This window comes from Gobius niger (assembly GCF_951799975.1).
Source record: "Gobius niger genome assembly, chromosome: 6".
NCBI classification, from domain to species: Eukaryota; Metazoa; Chordata; class Actinopteri; order Gobiiformes; family Gobiidae; genus Gobius; species Gobius niger.
This window is the reverse complement of record NC_136857.1, coordinates 19509149-19533020: the sequence shown is the minus strand read 5'-3', so window position 1 is coordinate 19533020 and position 23872 is coordinate 19509149. Positions and strand designations below refer to the sequence as shown.

The window sequence follows — 23872 nt, the reverse complement described above, 5'->3', positions numbered from 1 at the left end:
AGATTATTCTAAATTCATAGCATTTTGGATTTTCTCATTTGCCCTTATCTGTGATGAACTGGGTTTTGAATCCAGACATGATTACAATTAATTAATTCAAGCCCTTTGTAAGGTATTTGACTTTGCCAAACCATAATATCATGCATTTATATACATATAATAAGTGCCAAGAGTCGAAAGGTAAAACATTTTGATCACTTTATAACAAATACTGTTATAAAGTTGTTTGTTGTATTCATGTGGGCATGTCCAGTTCCCAGCCTGGTATGAATGTGTCTTTTGAAGTCAAATTGCAAACTGAGCACATCTGCCCAGAATCCAATTTCAAAAAGCTCACTAAGTCCCAGCTCAAGTGTATTCACATGTTCCGCTCCATGACCCAAAACAGTCACTCTGACCAGGCTGCTGCCCTTCAGTCCATTCAGTCTGAGTAAAACATAAGAGGCATCTCTTAATTGCATATAGTGCTGTACGTCCAGAGCATGTCGTCAACTGAAATCTTAGTATTTTAGCCTACATTAATCTCTATCTATGTACAAAGCTATAGCAAAGTGGTATTTACAGAGTTCGTCCACAAGGGGGAGTTCCAGGTCTGTATTTAGGGTGAGCACTGTGTCCAGAGTGAAATATGATATGTATTAATGTCCCAACAACATACTAAACCTCGCTTATGTGGCTGGTGTCAAATGATACAAACGTGATTATTTTTGTATGAAATATAAGATCTTCTTTAACCCTCATCCCATTGCCTTGCTTCCAAAGTCATACTTAACAAAGCTATTGCTACCGTACTTGTTACTTTAAGGCTAATAAAAACCTGTTTTGAGTTAAGGTGCCAGTTTTGTGGATTATTATTATTATATGATGCTATTCTGAGTAAAAACGAATCTGGAATGAAGAGTGAGTAGTTTATATAAAGTCCCTTTAGCTTACTTGTACTGTTATTTATTAGGATAAAATCACAGTGATGTAGAGGTTTGAAAACAATCGCCGTCATATTTGATTGTAAGCTTACGCCACACACACGTAAACACTGATACAAACAATCACCAGGCAAACCTTTCCCTGAGGCAACAGCAGCTAGTTGGCTTGGCTCCAACTATCTAGCTCCAATCAGTGCAGTTACATGCATGAATACATTGGACCATGGTACAGCTTGATTAGGCTATGCTGTGCTCTTTTACATGAACGTTAACAAATCTTGTTAATTCAAATGCTTTTGTATATACTTATGCTTAAGAGAAAACATGAATTTAATGTAATGGTTGCTGATAGGATACATAAAAAGTCAAATTATCACTATCAGGTAGGTAGATGACAAAGTACAAGCACACCAGATTGATTGCTGTACTACTAGCTATGTGTTGTTGTTGTTTGCAACTATTAAAAAAGGGCTACTATATATTGAAGGCTGTCCAAGTCCAACTGAAGGAAACTGAAACTACTGACTCAAGTACCCAGACTCAGGAAATACATTTGAGTCTGACTGAGGCAGAGGGTCTTTCTCCTCCACTTCCATGTAACAGCACTGACTGTCTTAGCAGCAGTCTAACTAGTCCGAGATATTTTGGATTATGTCCCAAAACGTGGCGTTGTATATGTCAGTCTACAAACTTCACAGGTCCAAAGAGCAGAGTAGTAAGTGCTCTCCTGTCCAGAACCTGGCAGCGCCCCCTTGTGGTCCATCAATACTCTCATACACTGTACACGTCACAAAAATAGACTCCTAGCACACTCCGTTCCTCTGCACACATTTGTCTTTAACACATGATAGAGGTGGGGCCTTCAGATCCTCAAAGTTAAACAACACTCATATAATCCGCTTCAATAGAAGCCACCAAGATTCATTCTCTTAAATATATTTTATAAAGATATATCAGCTTATTGTTATATATAACATTATACATACATTCTAGTTTAAGTGGACTCCCTTTTGTTTTAGTAAAAGGGAACTCCACCTGTAGTAATCTCCCACCTCCTCTACTCATTTCTGGTAATACTCTTCATGAGACTGAGATGCTCCTCCTTCAACTTTCTTATCTGGCCATCTAAATTCGCAAAAACAAAACAAAAAGTCAATCTCACAGAAGTATTTATATGCCCTGGCCTTTTGAGTACTTAATATAGTATTGATGACTAATGATATAGGTGTAGGAGGCTAATTTTAGCAATGCAGCTGGCAGCAAAGCTCTAGCTTACTAGTTGTTTAAGATATACTTAGCCATTCCTTTCTATCATAAGGATGCAATGAGGATGGAAAAGACAGCTGGACATAAAAAGAACTCATATGTCCAGGGAAAGAGGGCATGACTATCACTGGGGAGAAATCAGGGTGGTTGATGCTAGCCACAAGAATCATGGGTAATGATGATAATAACTGCAATATTTTGCAGCGCATCGGAGCAAATTCCCACAGTGAGTTCAGAGGAGGGGGTTACATGGGGTGTTGGCCTGTACGTTGATCCACGTTTCTCCTACATTTCCCGGTTTTGTTGGTGGAGAAGGCTGTTGAGTGTTGAACTTATCCGTCCAGTAAAGTTCTGGTAGGATGGCGTTTGGCTGGGGGGTCCTGAGCTAGGACACTTCGCTCCCGAACACCTCCAGGACGAGCGGGGTGAGCTGCATGCTGTGCTCGGGCTGGAAGGAGAGCGAGCGGTACTGCTTGGAGTGCTCCTCGTTCAGGCTGCGCAGGTCGGCCAGCTTTTGGATCATCTTAGCGTAGAGCAGGCGTCCTCCGGGGTGGTTAACGCGGATGTAGGCCTGCAGCACATCGGACAGGCGGTCCTGCAGCTGCTCCACACGGGCGTGGTCCTGCACTCCGGGACGGTCTGCGAAAAGAAAAGTTTAATTCAAGCAGTGCTCAAATTGAGTATTTGAGGAAATGCACTTTTTTACTCTTTTGGAAACTCAATGCTTTACATTGGGCTATTAATTTTTACACTTGATATTACAGTGAGTTGAATATATATACTAAGAAGCTACTGTAGCCACAGCCTCATGGCAACTTCTATTAAACAGTGAGGTCATACATATCATGCATGTGGGGCTTAAAATCATTGTTTTGGGTACCTATTTTATCATTTGAAATCATGTCTGCGTAAGAATGAAATAGCAACAATGAAAATTCCACTGGCCGCTTGTCGCAGAGCTTCATGACGATGATGCCGGGTGTCGCCATTGCCCTCCATTGCTGCAGTACTTCCATACAGGGTCGGCAAAACAAGCTAGTTTTCCATAAGCTACCATTGCACCGATGCCTAGTTTTCCTACACTTATGAAAGCTAGATATTCCTCTTATGATAACGCTGGGTTAGGCACAATTACAGTGACCAGGCAGGTTTTTGTAAGAAACATTTTAGAAATCTCGTATACTAATGAGGGCCGGACTTTGATTGACAGGCTGTTAGCATTAGAGCTAATGGCGCGGCTGAGTCAACAATGAAGATCCCGCCCTTATGCCCTTTTTAGGAACATGCTCCGTTACAGCAGGTTAGGAGGAGTCTGTAAATCCGCCATGATTTCCCCTGTGAATGTAGTTATTCTGGCACGGGGAAGTGTGAGGAGTTGTCAATTCATTTCTCCACTCTATGGAAAATTCAGGCGCGAGAGCTGGTTAAGACTTTGACTGGGGCTCCTCCTGCGGGGATGTGGGAATCACTTATTGAAGTTTGGATTTACAACAGCTTCCGCATGGGGTGATAAACAAACTTTGAGTGTAGCACGGCAGCTCAGAACAGATATAATGTTGCATTAAAGGCTTTAAAAATGTGGAGGACAGTTTCGGGTTTTAGCAATGCAATAACATGGTTTAAATGCTTTATTTGTCAATTGCCATTGTGAGCCAACCTGACCAGCATGATTTTGGAAGTAGGGGAAACCGGGGTTGGGGAGACTGGGGACAGTTAAAGCTCAAAAAAGGTGATTCTGCATGACATGTTACTGTTAGATTTTCAATATAGAGCTATTCCAACAAACCAGCATGTTCCTTTGAGCATACGGCTTTGACATTTACAATTTACTGTCTATTCTAAAAAGTGCATTTACATTCTACTCAGTCTTAGCATTAGGAGCACTCTAATGTTTTATGAGACTGGGTCATCACATCAGACTTGGAAATGTCCCGGCTGACAGCAGCACAGAATGGGGAGGTACCTGGGGAGAGAAGGCAGATGGCCATCAGCAGCACGTGCTCCTCCTCGTGAAGGTTCAGCTTCTTCAGTCCCACCTGGAACTTGACCAGAGGCTCCAGCAGCTCCAGAGTGTGGCCCGCTGCGCACACGACACACTATTACAACATGCACCGGGGGAGGGCAATCTGGGACAGGACTATGTGGGGGTGGAGAAACTGCTCTGATTGTGGATGTATTCTCACTACAGCGTGGACTGGTTGTTGTGGGTGGAGTAAAAACTCATTAGCGCAAAATGTCTTGACCCACACATTTTATTTTTAGGATGAATCGGAGGGGTCAGAGGAAACGCACTCAGGCACAGGGTGAACAGACACAGAAAGATTAAATACATTGGAAACATCATTAAATGTTTACACTAGAGGCAGGAGGACTTTAGATATTTCCAAACACTACATGTTTCATCAAATTGTATCTAAAAAAAAATTTGCAAAAAAATTCCACGTTATTTTTTGTTAACTATACAAAGACGGAAACAACAACTTTTCCATGACGTCTGTGGATCTTGTAAAGAACTGTTGAGCCTTCCTCACAAACAAACACTTGATGCAGTTAAAGCCAGGCCTGTTTAGCCCTCAGCCCTGAATGAGTGAAAAAATAAACGTTGTGTGCTTAGCGGTCTCTTTATTGCTTCTATGAAAATGCCATCCTCACAGTAACGCACAGAGGTACGCAATGTGTGGACGATCTTCGGAAGAACGCTGCATAAGGACGCATGTGTCATCACCGGCAACAAGGACCGATTCTCTGTCCTTGGGAGGGTGTTAGTGAGTGAGTGAAGGATTTCATCAGTGGCCTTAATGTGAACAGGGGAAGCGCTGAGTACACAATGGGAACAGAACGAACATGGAGAAGTAATGGATAATCAATAATCTGCCGGAGGTTCAACATAATGCGTCTGCGTGGACAGAAAATGTAGAGCTGAAAGTCAAAGCAGGAACAAACACAACCTGCAATAATGAATAAAATAAACAGACAACTCACTATTAACTATTTTAACAACTTTAGATCAATCTGTGAACAGTGCTCCAACCTTTAGTGACGTCATTGATGCAGTATTTGAAGTCGGGCCCTCCACAGCTCCAGGACATGTCCTCCAGACTGAAGGACTGATTGGAGCGCAGCATGATGATCTCGATGGCACTCGACTTTAACAGAGCGATCTGGTCCTCAGCTGTCAGATCTCTGCAACATACAACAAATGCTCCTATGAAGCTTATTGCTTTCATTTATTATCACAATATATGATCTGATCAACCTTGCAACGACAGATTGTATAATGCAGGGTCCAGATCCGGACCTCCAGAGGCTTTAGTCCGGACCCCAAAGCCTTTTCATCCTCTCAATACTTAATTTCTAAGGCTGAATTAAAAATGATCTACACAATTTGAAAAACATTGAAATAAAATGGCAAAATTATTGATTCATTGATCAGCTCTGCTATGTAAATAGACAACCTGTTCAAGAGCAATGACTGCATATGTCCGGAACCTGGACAGATGTCGAAAGTTACAAAAGAAAAATTTGCGGACCTCAAGCTGATGTAGTTGGGGACCCCTCGTAATGTATAACGTTCTAAAGAGCTGTGAGAGGAGGCTTATATTTTAGACAGTCAAGCCAGAGGTTTATTGGGAGCACAGCTCTCAAATGCAGAAGACAAAACGTGTAACTGTATCAATCAGATAGTTATCAAACACCCAGACTTATCTGCCTGTCAATGCTCACCCAAAGAGATGAGTCTAGGCTCCAGACCCTATGTCGACGCACAGTCTTGTCTGGTCTTGTAAAGGAGGAATACAAGCAAATGTATTCAAAATTGTTTATCCAAATTATTGATTCATAATGTAAAATATTTTATGAAACTTGCTTTTTTTCAGGATTGTGTTTGTGCATAACATAATGGTAGCTAATCAAAACATTTACCATTATAAAGCTGTCTCTTTAAGGTTTCAACACAGAGCTTCTCGTGTTTTTGCAAAGCAGATGTCGCAAAAATGAAAATTACGGAAGAGTGCAAGAAATATTCTGTAGGCAGACATGCACGCTTCAGAATATACATCCACAATATTCTGTATGAATGAAGAGATGAACGTGAATGGGAGGCTTCATTTAGCAGCTTAATTGAAATAAAACAAGTGTATGTTTTGTCAAAAGAATGCTCCATTACAATTTCTTGATTAAAATGATTTCTCCTATCCTACTCAGTGCATTTGTTACAGAACCTCTTCAGAGACAGCTGGTGCTTCACGCCGCCCACATATCTTTTGGAATTGCAATACAATGCATGCACTGTGGAAATTCTTAGTTTTGTATAGCCGTAGAACAAACACACTTCCAGCAATGCCACTCCTACAGAATATTATTTGAAGCAATTCCTGTGTGTATATGAATGAGGACAGAACGTAGAGTGTGTCACGTATCGGAAAGAAGCTGGTGGAACTTCTAAATCAGAACTAAGGTCACTTGAAACTGACACAGCACAATTGAAATGACTGTTTTCTACTAAGGAGGTACACTTTGTACTATTGAAACCTCTGTGTGGTGACTTCCAACATCCTGTTATGTTCCACCACAAATCAGTTTTACACTGAAATTGTGAATGCATCACTTCCACTTGTTGACATAGATTGAAGTAGATAAACTGTAACTGTATAACTCCGAGAGACACTTAAATGAACTACAAAAACAATAACTTACTTAAGTGTCTAATAATCTGTGTTTCTTTACTAGATAACAGTGTTAAAGCTACAGTGTACAGCTACAAAAGTATCAATCAAGTGACCCTGTCTGGTGCAGCTTAATTATTATGTGAAAAATCATAAATATGTTCTTTGCTTGGAATGAAACTGTCTTTATTTCCAGCCATGGTACTATAAATAGTAGGAAACAGCATGAGCCCACAGTGAGGATTAGGTCTATTAGGAGGCAGTAGGAGGTGTCCACAGCACACAGACATCCTCCATGTTCTTTAATAAGCAGTGTCTGGACGTGCATCCATTTACATTGTGTCTCCTCTGGACACAGCATGTGTTAATGATTCTGCACGTCGCTCATGCTGTTACTCGTGGAAGAGCCTGTTTATCTGAACAGATACGGCCTCACCCAATTACATGGCAACATCATCTGCATGTGCCTGTGGTTCAATTCAGTATTTATTTATCTATAGGTCATTGCCTCGCAGCTAAAATAAATGTATGCATTTGGACTGATACAACAGGGCTCTTCAATTACCTTTTTCATTGGCCCAGATTTGTCGGAGGTCATTGGCCACTGGGCCGGTCAGTTGTGAGCCTCCCACTCCCACCAAACATATTCATATTTTTGGGTTACGTAAATGAGAATTTCATTATCATCACTGCTTGAATAGAATAGAATTGGGCATAAACATAAAAGTTTTATTATATTCCAGTATTTTAAGGCTTAAACACACATTGCAATAGCAGATTAAGTAAGGGATAATGTATAGAACGCTGGTCATTATCGGGAAAATAAGCACCGACAGGGCGAACCGGTCTTGTTTCGCCCTGAAGGGGTATAATAAAGAGCCTAATAATAAACTATGAAAACTCAGAACTAAATCAAGATTAAGCCAGGGTAAAAACATGCAATATCAGGGCTGAGGCAGGACTAAATCACATCTAAACCAGGTCAAAGGCCCAATACAGAATAAGAGAGTTACATGTGAGGCCCAACTGAACCAAGACCAGTGCTTATCAAACAACATGACTAACTCCTGCTCGTGCTCCTCAGTGCTGAGGGCAGAGACAGACAGAGGGCAGAACAAGCACCTAAGCCGCTGTTCTGTCTTGTGCTTTATGAAAAAACTTGCATCTGCTCAGATGCTCAGCAACAAATTCAGGTTCAGCCGTTCTTTTACCTGTTAACTTCGCAAAGAGCATCTCCCACATAGACATATCAAATGAAGTCAGGGAAAGGAAGCAAAAATTCACCTGTCGAATGAATGATTTCAATGTCATTAGGCTAAGTTAGCAACTAGCAACTAGCCGATGCAAAACTCACGCACCATCAGCTTAATCGCTTACAAACATCCACAACTGGTGCCCCCTTGAAGTGGCTGGTCATGCCCTTTGCACCGATGAAGACAGGAAAACACGTTGTCCATCTGCTGTGGACAGCGAAGAGCCCTGCTTCTAAGTTGAGACGATTTACCATCTCTGCATGGGATTATCCAAGCAAAACTCCTAAAATATGACGCACACTGTTCTTGTGCTTCGGTTTGATAAAAATCTCCTGTTTCTTAGTTTAGCCATCTTACACCGTTTTACAGAGCCATGTTTTCATTTGAGCCCGCATTAGGAGATGATAGTAGTGACGCCACAGGGACACTGCTACGCAATGAGCTCACAAGATCAGATGGACTAAGACTAATAAAACAAACATGTCTAAATGACTGGTGGCTAAGCCAAGATATATATATCATTATAATATATATATATATATATATATATATAATTGTATATTAAGCTGGGTGACATGACAATAAAACTCAAATCATGATCTGATCCTTGTGACGATCTGCTAATTTGATAATGCTGCCAACCTGTCGAAGTGCCTCATCATGTAAAAATGCATTATCCTGTTTAATAATGTGTTTTATTTTTTGTAACCTAAAAGCCCCCTATGGACAGGTGTGTAAAGTTAGCACATGTGCTATAACACTTTAAACAATGCATCTGGTCTGTCCAATGTAATTGCTATGTCCATATTAAACAAATAAATACATGAAATGAAATCAGTGTTTTTCTCTGTTTGATGCAGCTCTGTGCTCACACATAGACACTTAAACTTAAATAATGTTCTGTACCTGAATCCTGGGATCATCTTGGCAAATCCAATGACCTTCTGGATGCTGTAGGACACCAGGTCAGCCAGGTGGGGCAGCATGGACAGCTTGGAGTCATCCTCACTGGAGTCTGGACTGCTGGCCCCATCCTGGTACATCATCAGCAGGTTACTGAAGTTCATCTTGCTGTCCACTGACTCTGTGTGAGGACAAGGTCAGGCTCAGAATTAAGGTTTATAGCTTGGTACATGAGGAATACTCTATTTGTGTTAGAAAATGTATTCATGAATGAGTCCTATCAAGTCCACAAGGACAAACAGGCCTCTCTAGTTTTTGTGAATAGAGGTTTTGAGAGAATTTAAGAATGCTTTTAAGAGAGATGAATCAGCTGCTCTGGCCTTCATAGGTTTAAGTACACACACACACTGCACTGTGTTCAGTGAGGGACTGCGAAGCATATTTGAGTAGAATAGAATATTATGTTTGTGTAGTCTCTCCGTCATAAAGAACTAGCCATTGTAGTAAAGACTTTTAAATACCGTTGACTAAACTGGGTTGGTAGACTTGAAGACATTTTCCCACTATCTTTATGAGCTTCTTCTCGCACACACGTAGTTATACAAGATAATCCACCTTTTCATTACATTGCATTAAATTAATACCTATATAATTATTTCATTTGACAAAAAAAACAAATGGCTAATGCAGAAACAACTAGGGATGGGTACCGTTCGTTTTTTTCCCACTATACCACTACTTTAACGATACCTGCTTTTCCGTGTCGGTGCCATAATGGTACTATTTCCGATGCCTATGTTACTTTAATTCAATAAAAATAACGTGTATAAAAAGTATAGTTCAGGAAAAAGACCTAAAACAGCATAACAGAAGCTACACAGGCCGCAGCAACATCACCTGTAACTTCGTGTTTAGTGATAAAAGGTGATAAAAAGAGAGAAAGAACATTATTACCTCCTGAGCTGCAGAGACAGATCCATATCAGGACATGCATTTCTTTCAGCAAAACTTTTCTAAACACACTGCGCTTTGACGAAGTGAACGAGCTTCACATGTCAACTGCTACTAATAATTTACCAAAACTGTACCAAAAATGTCTATACACAGTGAGCGCTTGCTTTGCACAAACAATCTTTGATATTCCCCTCACTGCAGCTGCTTGTGAAAATGTAAGCAACAGCCCGTAAGCTCAGCCTCCGGATCTGTCGCTAAAGGTAAAGACGTCTTTCATGTTGCCACTGCTTGGTTTTGCTTTTCAATTTGCCTAAAAACTCAAGTTTCTTATTCAGTCCTGGTTTATAACTGGTTTAGTTTAGCTCTGGGTTTTACAACCGGTGAAAGTCCTGGTTTAGTCCTGGCTCAGTCCTGCCGCAGACCACGGCTCTGCCATCTCTATTACAAAAGTTTAGTAAGTTAAAGCCTTGCTTCGCTCCATTTGTGCTGAAGTGGCTCATAATCTGCACACACGTTTATGTAGCTTTTTTTAAGACTCGCTGCGGTTCATGTATTGACATACGGAGAGAAAAAGAACCGAAAGCTAGCACTGAAAGAATTTTAGTTTTTCGATATAACCCCCGACTGGAGCTTTTCGGCCGGTACCAAGTAAGCACCGTTTAACGGTACCCATCACTCAAAACAACACACTGAAGGTTCAAATGAAATGCTCAGGTCTTCAAAGACTATGCTTACAGACTGACATAAAACTGTAATATGGGCGACTTTAATGTTTTCTTGGACATGTGGGAACCCTTTGTCAGACGCCCACATTACCATGCGCCGGAACAGTGTAGCCTTCTACAAAGAAACAAAGCCAGGTGCGATGGGAGATTGTATTTCTCACCAGGTGAATGGTTGAATGAGTCAGAGGATGCGTCAGACAGTGAGTGAAGTGAGGCTGCTCTGCTGGCACTGCGAGTGACTGGGCCTTCACGAACCGGAGGCTGGGAACAAAACACAAACATTTGACAAGAATTAAGCACTTTCTTTACAAATACAGTGATTGACGTAGTTCGAGTGTGTGTACGAACAAGCATAATTTTCAATAGAACTCAACAAGCTGCATTAAAATCAGCGCTGTAGATATGGATGTGGCGTCCCTTTTGTTTTGCACCATGAGGAGTTCCACAAGGAACATGGCATGCTTCCTCTCTTTCCCTTCAAAAGCTGCTTTTGTCTGCTCTACAGCTTTCTTTTCTGTTTTTTAACAGACATTGGTTTTCAACAGGACACACTGTACATGAGCTTTAAGGTAAACTGTCAACAAAATGTGCTTTCATGCTGTCCATACAGCACCAATTGCAGCACAACAATCTTGTCATTATCTTACATTCAAATGCATGATTGATCCAACAGAAAACAAAATGTCACATTCATTACAACTGGAGCAGGGGAGGGGGATAAAAACCTCTAGTCTAGCATTAGTGGCTAATAAACCCATTATAAAACCCATTATAGAGCATCGAGTGTTTTAGGCGAAGGCGAGTGCAGTAGCAAACAATTAATTTAACTACCATCGTGATGGTTAAATACATTTTCCTGTTGGATATGTTGTGGTGAAAAAACCTTTACTCTAAGCTTGTGACTGGTCTGGAGCCGTTCAATGCCCCAATGATGTATGACTGACCCAATCATTGGCTGCACGCCTTGTCAGCCTCCAGACCCTTCTGCCTCCAGACCTTTCTGCCTGGATGAGTCCCTCAGACTTCACCCCACTATCCTGAAGCTCCAGCGAGGACTGGACGTTAGCGTCACAGTTTTCAGCCCTGTTGATTTGTCAAAAATATTTGGGAAGATCCGTGTGACTCAACTGCTGTTGGGCTGTACAACAAGGATTTAATTTTTATTTGAATGTGTCGAAGGAAATGATTCATTGGAGTGATACCAGATGGACTTGTCTGAGTAGAATACAATGAGGAATATGGCCATTGGCAAGCAAAGTAAACTGGGCACACTTCATGCCCATCCCACTTTTGTTCATGGTTCGAAGTTCAAAGATTTTTATTTGTCGATTTCTGGAGCAGCTCTTTTGTTAAAACGTCAAAACAGCTACTAAACAGCTTAAATTTAAACCAGTTCTTAGTTTACCTTCTTCAAAGTGAACACAACAATATGCTAGTAGAAATAGTGTAGTATTTCTTGGCTCCTGACAGAGTGTGGTTGTGGCTGTCTGCAGTTTGATCCACATAATAAATCACAGAAAAGTGTAGTGCGACTTCCTCAGACTTCGCGAGACAGAGAGAGTGGCCCGTAAGCAGTATCGGGTTTAGGACTTGGCGGGGAATGACAGTAAACACTGTCTGCTCCTCGTGTTACTGGTGTCAGGTGAACCAAAAGCACAAAGGTAAAAGTAACTACTTTGTCTAATGATAGATCTGAGTCTTTTTATGGTCATGTGTCAATGAAAAACACCAACTCCCACTGTGCCCCTTTATACTGTGTTCACCTCCTAATACTGCACTGCTACAGGGATTTAGAAAGTTTTTTAGACAAGACTAAATTTCAGTATAATGTTTTAGTGTCAGACTTCGAAATGATGAATGCTTCAAGAATGTTTTATGAGTAAATAAAGCTGTATTATTAGTTTGTAGTAATGAACAGAACATGTTACAAATTTGACTGGAAAAGGACATGTTTCTTCCATCTGGTGCTGCTGACTCACCCTGAACCTTGAGAAGTCTGAGTAGGAGGCGTCGTAGGTCTTGTGGTGAGCCTCCACCAGAGACGAGATGATCCGAGCCTGCTCGTCGTTCAGTCGGGGCTTCATGGCCTCCCGAGCCGCCTCCTCCTCCTTCCTCTTCATGATCATCTCCTTCTTTCTCTGCACCTCCTCGTCTGTCAAGATAACTGCAAGACAAGACAGCGTGGGTATTTCTCTGGCTGTGGTGCGATGAGAAGATATAGCGAGATATAATAACTGTTGCTATAGAGAAAAAAAGACTGATGCAATTAAGAGACGACTTCATAATATTCAACAATCGGATTGTTTCAACTGATCCACCATAATATAGGGAAAGTCAGACCCTTTAAGTATCTCCCTGCAAAGAGTGACAGACACAACATTGTGCTTTTTTAAGAACTTTCCGGATTTGAGCGTGAGCCGTACTTATTTTTCCTGCAGTTCTACCGAGCGTGCAGATCCGTGGGTCGACACGCACAAGCGGCTCAGTCTGTAGGCAGAAGTCTACAGCTGATGCGGCGGGTGTTGGTTGCTTAAGTGCCTCTTGCTTTATTCATGCTGTAAAGGGGAGGGGGGGAGAGTGGAGCAGGGGGGACGCCCCAATGGTTTCAACACTGTTTATAGCAACACTCTTCAGGCTGGACTTCATGAGCACGTCTCAAGTCAGGGGAGTCTGTAAGGTTACATTTAGCACGGACTAGGCCAGGGTAATACCCTCGGGTACAAAAATATATACAGTGAGATAGCTTGAAGTGAAATTCAGCAATGGTGAGTAAGAAAGTAAAAACGTGGTTTATCCACACGGAGAGACACTGAGGCAGTGAAAAGCACTAACTTCAATTGCAAACATGTAATTAGTCCAAGCAGATATAATTAAAACATGGTACCGTTTGTAGTCCCTGTCGCCATAGAAACTTGCATGCCTTGCGCACACGTCAGCAACGGCCTCCAATAAAAAACGCGCCCAGAGATGTGTACAAAAACCTTTCTCAATTATTTGTGCAAATTTAGAACATGATTTAATTCAGAACTAACGGGACCCGTCCTAATTCCTGATGTCCAGTGCATTGATTCATTGCACTTTCAGGAAAGCAATCATGGTGACGGTCTGTGCACATGGCTACATACAGTAGTACTGTACACACAAGTCCTTTAAGCAACACCTAGAAACAAAAATGGCCTCAAGCCATGTGTGTGACGAGAAAACATGGCACACTGCCCAGTGTTACAAAGCGAAAGGAAGTTCATCAACCGTAACTGTTACAACACAATACAATCAAAAATAATCATTGACAATTTAACCTCTTAACCCCCGCCTGAACTGAGCACATTTTCTCCAATTTGGCTTTACCTAAATCTAAATAACAAGTCAAAATAACAACAAAAATGAGACAAAAACAAGGATGAAAATGCAAGAAAAGGGCAATAAGAACGTGACAAAAAAAATAACGCGGCAACGAGAGGAAAAAGATCCATTTGGATGAGTTCTGTAGGTCTTAGCTTTCAAATGAGCTGTTACACAGGCCTATAGGCGGTGGCCTTATGGATTTGGGCCAAGCTGAACTGGAGAAAATGCACTCGGTTAAGGCGGGATTTAAGAGGTTTAACACAAAATCGGACAGGAGCTTTTTCTGAAAACATGTTTTTGAAAGTTGGATGTATTGAGTTAAGTTGGATATTCTAAATACAGTAGAGCAGAGCTGGTCATCTTTACTGTGAATCCATATATAAATCATATATAATGTACAACTTAACAAATCAAGATTGTTTACAGGATGTAGGGCTGCATGATTTCAGATAAAATTGAAAATTGAAATTGTATTTAAAAAAAAGAATTGTGATAGCAAAAGAATAGGAGCGTCACCCTTTAATATCAGATTTGAAATCACAGAGCACTAGGGGCATTTGAGAGAACACAGATTTTTTGTTTTTGTTTTTAACAGCAGCAGTAGCAGCACTCTGACCCCTGGATGCATCCTCCTCAGCCCTGCATTAGCCCCATTGACTCCGTGCCACACTGACTGATTAGCTCCTAGACGGACGGGCCAGGCACTGACGCCGCCAATGCCAGACCAAACGCCGGGCACCTCACCAAAATCCGCCCAGCTACAGCCCTCATACCTACCTCACACACACCAGCCTTCACCAATCAGACAGAGCGCTTGTTCATCCAGCTCAAATAGGCTTACACTGTTTATCCAAATAGAAGCCGATGAAGTAATATTTGATTTTAGCAAATGCAAGTACATACACTGTAATCCAAGTAGCAAAATGTAGAAATCAAATGGAGCTAAATACTGGGTGCTTATGTGAAATTAGTAAACAAGCATATTTGAAGAGGATTTTTGTGATTACATCCTTGGTTGCAACCGCAGAAGCAACATTGCATAACCACCCAACATAGAAAACAACAAGCTAAAATTGGTAAGTAAATGCCAACCCAGCCCTCAAAAGATCCCAACATTAGCTTTGATCTCTTTCAACCCACCGTCATTAATTAGGCTTTGGCCTTGCCCCAAAAGTCCAAACACCAAGAAGAGCCACTCCTCGCAAGTATGAATAGGCACGGTTTGGTTAGGATTTGGCACAAGAGAAACCAAGCAAGCGGCTATTCTCAGGGAGAGCTGGAAGGATGGGAGCGTCCAGCCAAGTAGCAGCCCTTGATGGCATCATTAAGGCACAACAACAAGGGAGCATCAAAGGAGCATCCTGACCACCCCACAGCGCTTGGCACTGGCTGTGGCGTTTACCGAAAGACCGCCGCTGGGAAGGCTGGAGGCGTAATGTGGCCCAGAGCAAGAGAAAAAGACAGGTTTGGTAAACATGGACAAGATTCTCGCTCTTTTGAGGAGACTGTCTAATGTAAGCCTTCGAAATCATGCAGGTCATGGAAGTGACTCTCCAACGCGAAGCAACAGGGGAGCATCTGGCCACAAAAACAAGGCAAAACAAAAGAAGTTCTTCTTTGAAAGTTACAATGTGTTTTCGCCGCAGACACTCTCAATCCAATCCAATTCTTTAGAGAATTGGGAGAAGCAGAAAAAAGGTACCTGTCGAATCTGTTCTGAAAAGACTGAAACACTAAGAAACATAACATAACTGAACATTTTTAACAATTTATTACAGCTACTTATTTTTTTAATATAGAGTGAAGAAAATTTCAGTCTAACACATTTTGTCGAGTTGTTACAAATAATACAGGTTGACCAATATATACCTAATGCTAATGCTAAAGGCAACTAATCAAAGCTGGGACAGAAACTATGATTGAATCACCTTAAGTAATAAAATAAAATCGGCCTCTGCTGGAGTGGCCGAGTATTCACGTTTTTACAAGATTATAGACCAGACATTTGGAAAAATTGGCCAAAAATTGTAGGTCAAAAATATGGTAGAGTATATCAGCATCGACCAATAAAATCGGCATCGGCCTTAGGAAAACCCACATCGGTCGACCTCTTATATCATTATTCAAATTGCATGGCTGATGTACATAGGCTGTAAACATTTGCCTCTCATATTTTAGATAACTTTTTGGTCAATTGAATTGTTTTCTCTTTGATTTAATCAGGAAGAATATTATGAGAACAAAATGTATGCAAGCCCAGTTCTAAACCTGCAGAGCAGTACACTGGTATAAGCCTGATTTAATTTGCGTGTCCGTTGTTGTTCCCACGCCTGCCCCCGGGCATAATGTTCAGAGGTGAATTTAGGTCAGGCAGTCAGCAGGACACCCAGGCTGGGGATGACCCAAAATGACTTTTCCACATATCATAATGGAGCAGGCAAGCTGGCAGGATGAAGCTCGTTCATCTACTTCATCATTACATTTTAGCTTTTTCTTTCAACATTGAGATTCCAAGAGCCAAATATTTTGAGTGTAATAAGGCTTACTGTGTGAAGCCCCAGTGTGAAATGCAGTGAAGCAGACTACAAGATAGAAGGCAGCTCCACAGGCTGGGCTTGGCAAAAACGACTATTGAACGGCGTGGAGGGAGTAAAGAAGTCATCTGAAAAACAGCTCAGACCCTCTCCTGTGAGTCTAATCCTCTTCACTTACACACCTGAGGAGACAGCATCAACACTATCAGCGTAGCCTAACACTGTCACTACTACACTGCGTACAGGATTACTGCAGGCAAGTGATCCTGGTCAGTCCAAAATAAAACATTAATAAACCTCATAGCTGAATATAATGCAAAAGGCTAAGTTAATGCCAGGTTTGGGCAAAAAATAAATATATAAACAAAACAAAAAATCAGGCTTTACCAAAACAAAGTGTCTTTAACACTTTGAATCAAAAAGCTGACTGATTCCATGAAAGCTTCAAAGATTCTTTTTTTTTTTTTTGGGCATAAAATCATGTTTTTCTCTTAAAGACGCAGAATCATCATCATACCACACTCTTCAAAAACCTGGCATTAAGTGTGAGAGTTGAATTTGAGCCCGTCTTCACCCAATTAACTCTTCTTTAACGATACCATCCCACACTAGAACCGCACCTCCATCTTGCTGCATGATAGCCAAGGAGACGTCTTTTCTGTTCACTTCTTTTTACATTACGGTCTTCTTCCAGCACATCAAGCAGAAGAAAGACTCAATTTCACTCAACTTAAACTGTCTGGAAGGTTTCACCATATGGTCCATGCATAGCCACAATAGCCTGTCTCATCTTCTCAGATCAGATCCACTTACACTATTATTAATCGATCCGGTCGGCCACTGTCCTTTGGGTGGTCTTTACATATTGGATTAGGCAGGTGGAAGACAGTGGCCCCCAGACAATAATCTTAACAGGCAGTCTATACAAAAAACAACAACAAAACACTTGAGTGAGGTATTGCCTGGCTGCAAATCAATAACAAGGAAATTGTACAGTTGTTTAACAAAACCCACCTTAAAAGATTAGATTTATTGACGTAGCTTTTTCAGATTAGCAATGTAAAAAAAAAAGAAAGGGGGTGGAGGGCGGGGGGAAATAACCTGTACTCAAGAAAAACATCGGCTGTTGCCAGAGCATATTGCAGCTTTTAACACTGTACATTAATTTTGCCACATTGTTGATTTCAATCCCTTTTTTGTTTTTCATCATCCTTTATTTAAAGAATAGTCATAACTGTGGCTCTCAGGCACCTGCTTTTAGGCACTAAATGTTTTGGCTGGCACATCAGTATGACAGAGGGTATTTTTTCCTTTTCATGTTGAAGCATTGGCAGTCTGGGATGGTCAGACTGGCACAATGTCTTCAGTTCATGTCTAAATGTTAAATAACTACTCCTGCATGGGACATCCAGACTCCTGCTTATTTTTCATCTATCCTCTCAGTCACCATTGTTTCTTCACATATCATAGGTCATTTTATAATTGTCTATCATTGTGGACTCTAAACTCTAACCCTTTAATTGTTCACTTAACAAAGTTAATTTTTTCACCTGTGGGGCGCGAAGTAGGTTTTATCAACTTTGATTAAAGTGAGAGCCCACACTGAGAGTACTCCATAATCTACCCTAATCTTATCAACCATGCCTATTTACTTTTCATTTGCTCTGGAGTGTCTTTGCTTGTGATGTTTGGTTGAGTTTTAGTGTAAACAAAGCTATCCTACTCACATTCTTTCATCATGCCGATGTCGATGCAGCGTTTGAGGCGGCAGGCCTGACAGTGGCGCCGATTGTCCTTGGTGATGGTGCAGCTCCCATTGAATGGACAAGTGAAGTTGGCTTTACGTTTCATGCTGCGTCTGTGGGAGCACAAAACAGGGATCATTATTGCATGAAAACTACTGCTGCATAATGACTGATGCTTATGTTATATCTATACAACACAATACTTGGAATAGGCTTATGTAACCGTGATATTCTGTACTGCAATTACATTTTCTATTCAGTCAAGATTCAGGAGCCTTGACATTGAAGAAAAGAACCATGTTACCATGGAAATCTGCCATGTTAGGGGTAACAAGCAAACAGTCCACAGACCAACACTAGCTAAAAACAACATAAAAACGTAGAGAAAAGACTCATGGATTGCAAAGGTTAAAAAAAAAGAAAAAGTGCTTTTATTCAAAATACATAAATCAGATGGAGGGTTGTGGAGAGCCGTTTTTTCCAAGTTTCAGTGTTCTAGTTGTGAAGTCGTATATTTTGATGACAGTGTAATAATTTACATGATATGCCCACTTGACCAAACTCCACACAGGCCGGTCAACGATTCGAACCGAGGATCTTCTTGCTGTGAGGCAAGTCACTAACCACTCAGCCACATGTCGCCCTGTCATTAAGGGCCGCACAGACATGGAGGACGAAGGCCTAGGGGACTGAACTCTGGGTCCAGCAGTCGCACATGTGGGACAGGGAGGTTTGGAGGATGGCCTGCACATGGTTTGGCTACAGTGATGTCATCGGACATTTCATCAACCACGTCTACGGCTATATCTGGTGGGTGCGACTGTAACCAAAACCTGCTACAGGAGGCTGTCTGGATGGAGAGTGAAACCATGGCATCTGCCAAAAAAGGACTAAAATGTTCTTGTCTGCACAAGATTGAATGAATCTCCTGGATGACTGAGAATATAGAACATAGAATCCAGAATCGGCTATTCCCAGTTGGCCCACAACATGCTGTAGTTATAGTGTATAAGTACTGCAAAATATTGTGCATGGTGCCATACAGGTTGGAGGCAGGTCAGTACAGGTCACCATTACGGTACATTACCAACAAAAGCAAATAGCCTAATGTCTTATTTTGGCCACATTAAAGGGAGAGAAATTTCGAAGGATGCTGCAAATCAAATGCTAATTCAACAGGCGGTAATATATCGACTATATTTAACTTCAACTTCCGTTTGGAGACATTTCTCTGGGTTTCTTGGACCGATGGAAATGATTTAAAACTGACACTGAGCAAAAAAAAGGCTAATCGCATGTCCTGTCTCTTTGCTTCTTCCCCTTGTCTGCTGCTGCCAACAGAGCAGCCGGCCCTGAGGCCAAAGCACTGTCTGTCCCCTCCAGCTTCAGGGCGCACAGTGGGAGGAGAAAGAAGAGTTTTATTTTAGCTAGGCACTTTCCAGTTGTGGAAATGAATAGAGTAAACAAGAAAATAAATGCTGTTACTACAATCTCGACAGCAGCATCTTTCTAACCATCTTTCTTCCGTGTTCACTGCTCACCTGAAGAAGCCCTTGCAGCCCTCACAGGTCATGGCGTTGAAGTGGAAACCCGTGGCCTTGTCTCCACACACTCCACAGATCCGGGGTGCATTTCGGTCGAACTCCTCCGGCCCGACCACTGACGTCGTCACCGTCATGGGCTCCATCACTGCAGAGACCAAAAAAAAACAACAGCTCTCTTTAGGATGGTCCAAACTCTGATGCTTTCGGCTTCAGTTGTGGTGGCGAGTAATGTCTCCACCCCTTATAAACGCAGGTGTCAGTCTATTAGCATATTCAGTGAAACACGGTAACAGCCACTAATTCAGCAGACACAAGTACACAGCTCATAAAATTACAATGTTTAGAGTGACAGAGAATTAATAGAAGAGGAAGGACTGGAGCGTTGAAGCGAAGATGATTGACACTCAGTAGTATAAGATGAAATATTATTTTACAGTCCTCATTTTTCTTAACACACAGGAGAACAGGCGCCATCTGGATACAGCAGCCTATGAATAATGACATGGAGCCAAGTGTAGCTGAGTTAGTGATACACAACAATCTAAGTTTGAACATCCACTAGGGCTATAGTCAACCACAGAGAGACCAGAGAGATCATTCTACCAACATAACCTATAACTAACGCTGATTTGTATTCATTATCATTGAAAAAAGGACAACAGCAGAGCGTTACTGGGGCTTCTTCATCTTTGTTGTCCTAAAAGTAGACATCTGGGTCTGTACGCACGCAACCCTATGGAGGAGGCCAGGTCATGTGAGGAGAAGACTGACAAATGAGGACAAAGGGGGGGAGGGGCCCAGCGGGAAGGGCGATCACGAGCGGCTGAGCGCAGGAAGTAGGGCGAGGAGAAGATGACCAGGATGAGAAGTGAACGAGGTAGCAGATGTAGGTGGAGATATGAGGTGGCAGGTCATAGATGGGGATGGATGAAGGACCAAGTATTGAGATCGCAAGATAAAGAAAATATATCACCTTATCTTCTATATATATCTGAATTTCAGAAACAATACATTTAAAAGCAGTGGTTCTAACACAATTTTCCCATTGACAATAACAATCTTATTGCATTATGCTCTTTTCAAGTATTTGAATGTATCTTCATCCCTTCAAGATCCATCACTCCATCAAAACACACTGCTTCTCTGTATTTTTACTTTCACAACAGTAGTTTTTGCAAAGGAGGGGTGATGTGTTCTCCAGAGAGGGGGCCGTGGGCAGGAGGATGGCGGGAAGCTTCCTGGTTACAAAGGGACGCAGGAGAAGCTCAGAGTAAAGCTAAAAAGCACTTGTCAAGGCATTTCAAATAGTATTCTTGAGATATTTCAAGATTAATAAAAAACAATCTCTCATCCAGGAACTACATTTGCTCAATCTCATTCACATATTATATTCAATTTAACAATGTGTCACCACCCACTCTACAACGTGAAGGGACTTAATATCTTTGCCCCTTTTGGAGAAGAGAACTGGATGATTTTCGCAACTTCAAGAATCTAAGTGAAGAAAGTTGTATAGATTTAGTGAGATTTAGATTTAGACTTAAAGTGATGGTCTGTAAGATTGTAAAATGAGGTAGGAAAGAGGGAAAAAAATTTGAAAGTAAACAATCAAGCTCCCTCCCCCTCCCCACCTGATTGGACCTGAAATCCTCGTCACATTGACTAGTGTTGGCAGGGAACCAGCCTGTCATTCACGTACACACACTACATCTACACTAAAAGCACTTTACATCAACCACACTCACCCATTCACACTCTCATTCACTAGCAAGGCAATTCATACACAAGGCAATTCAAAGTGCTTCACAGTTGCATAAATACAAGAAAACAAATAGAATCAATAAAAACATCAACATAAAATTAATCAATTACAGTAAAAGGCAAGAGTTTTCAGAACTGAACTGAACTGTTTTCAGCCTGGATTTGAACATTGTCAGAGTTGAGGCCTGTCTCACATCCTCGTGAAGACTGTTCCAGATTTTAGCTGCATGAAACTGAAACGCAGCCTCAACGTGTTTATTATTGACTGGGAACCACCAGGAGACCCCTCCCTGAAGTTCTCAGGGCCCGAGATGGTTCATACGGCTGAAACATGTCAGAGATGTTCTTTGGTGCTAAACCATGAAAAGACTTGTACACAAGCAGAGCTGTTTTAAATTCTGTTCTCTGAGTGACAGGAAGCCAGTGCAGAGACCGGAGCACTGGACTAATATGGTCGTATTTCCTGGTTCTTGTCAGGACTCGAGCAGCAGCGTTCTGGATGTAGTCTAACCTGCTGGAGACAAATGCATGGATAAGGTTTTGACACTATTCCTCTGATCTTAGCAATGTTTTGCAGATGGTAAAAAGCTGCTGATGTTATTGCTTTGATGTGGCTGTTTAAGTTCAGGTCTGAGTCCATGATTACTCCTAGATTTCTAACCTGATTTGTTGGTTTTAGAGAGAGAGACTCAAGCGTCAGACACTTGAGGCACCTCCGGGCACAAGACAAACTCCTCAACTGTTTGCGCCACCGTTGCCCAAGTGCTTAAAAATAAATACTCTCTTTGGTAGTACTTTATCAACAACTATACCCCTTATTTCCACTCTTCCTGTGATCGGGGATTTCAATTCAAAGAGAGTGACTAAAATTAAATGGAAATTAATACACAGGTGAGCAGCCGTTAATAGAGGGGAGGGACTTAGCCAAGCTAAACTCCTCCCAGTGGTCTATATCTGGTCTAGGGGCTGAGCTTAAACTTAAGTGTCGCTGACGAAGCCTTTGAGATGAGAGGTCAAACGTTCTACACTTCCAACTACAGAAGAACCTTCATTGAAGATGGACAACTCCTGTACGACCGAGAGCCTACATAGACATCTCAAAGGAAATGCATTCGTGTGGCCTCTTATAACAGAGTAGGAAGACGGCATGAAAAAGGGACTTCAGATTATTTATAGCAATGCTTTCTGTTATGGCTCTGCATTAATGGTTTGGCTGTGAGGATCAACCATTAAAGCAGAACCGAAGCCAAATATTACAGTATACCCCGCAGAATGTCAGAAATGTCACACGTTACATCAATATCATAGATTAAAGTCAATGTCAGCATTAGTTTGCCCTGCAGTCTGGTCATGAACAGAAGATGGCAGCGCCACTCGTGAGTTCTTGAATGAGGCCAATACACTGACTAAAGTGAAGGAACAGCAACTCCACCCCAAGCTCCTCGTGAATCAGCTTGGCCCGAGAGGAAGCTCAAGTTAGATGTTCTATCCTAGATTCACAACGACCAACACTTAGTGGGCATGGTTAGTGCACACTGTGCAATTTTGTGGACAACAAACACAATAAAAGAAGTGAAATTAAGTCAGTGCCATAAAGGGGGAGAAGCCCTTTTTGCTCTAAGTAGCATTTTGTGACATCGATCACAGTCTTAAAAGCCCGTCGGGGTGTGTGTATACATGTGTGTGTGTGTGTGTGTGTGTGTGTGTGCGTGCGTGCGTGCGTGCGTGTGTGCGCTCACTTGTTTACAGAGAAGCGGATGGGGGCTGTCTTGTTACAGTGATTTCAGGTTACCGCCACAAAAACAGTACCCTCACCATTATTCATCATTCTCTCACCCTGTCTGCCAAACAACAATGAAAATGATGCAAGCAGACCGAGGCCAACGCAAGCTTAATCCATTAGGGCTTCTGATTAATCACACCTACTGTAGATGCACGGATCCGAGTGGGTAATTACCAAGCGTTGTGCACTGTTTTCCATCAGCTTGTTTTCTCGTCAGCAGCACTATTTAATAATTAGCATGGTGATTTATTCATGACCATACTAAAAAATGTGCTCAGAAAAGGGCCACAGCCTGACAGGTGAATTACTCTCTCCAGCTGCTATGAGATTTTTAAATCAAGCCGCTGACTTCTGTCTGAAATGCATTTTCACTGTGTGCAACACGTGTTAAGTTGAGGAATCATGTCCTTAGATGTAAATTATGTCAACAATGTTCAGTAGACTATTGTACAGTAAACAACAAAATCAAATA

General features: G+C 41.7%; 1 protein-coding gene across 1 annotated transcript in view; it reads right to left on the bottom strand.

The window, feature by feature from the left end:
- Window positions 1–1252: 1252 nt before the first annotated feature.
- Window positions 1253–23872, bottom strand: part of LOC306964260 (vitamin D3 receptor A) — a 60816-nt gene continuing 38196 nt past the window's right edge. The window contains exons 3-10 of the mRNA XM_079558253.1: window positions 19854–20001; window positions 18295–18425; window positions 12668–12852; window positions 10850–10949; window positions 9013–9190; window positions 5221–5372; window positions 4153–4269; window positions 1253–2828 (exon numbers count right to left, since the gene is read on the bottom strand). Coding sequence (XP_079414379.1) covers window positions 2575–2828; window positions 4153–4269; window positions 5221–5372; window positions 9013–9190; window positions 10850–10949; window positions 12668–12852; window positions 18295–18425; window positions 19854–19999 — 1263 coding nt within the window. The 5' untranslated portion in view covers window positions 20000–20001 and the 3' untranslated portion in view covers window positions 1253–2574. The remainder of the gene's footprint in view (window positions 2829–4152; window positions 4270–5220; window positions 5373–9012; window positions 9191–10849; window positions 10950–12667; window positions 12853–18294; window positions 18426–19853; window positions 20002–23872) is intronic.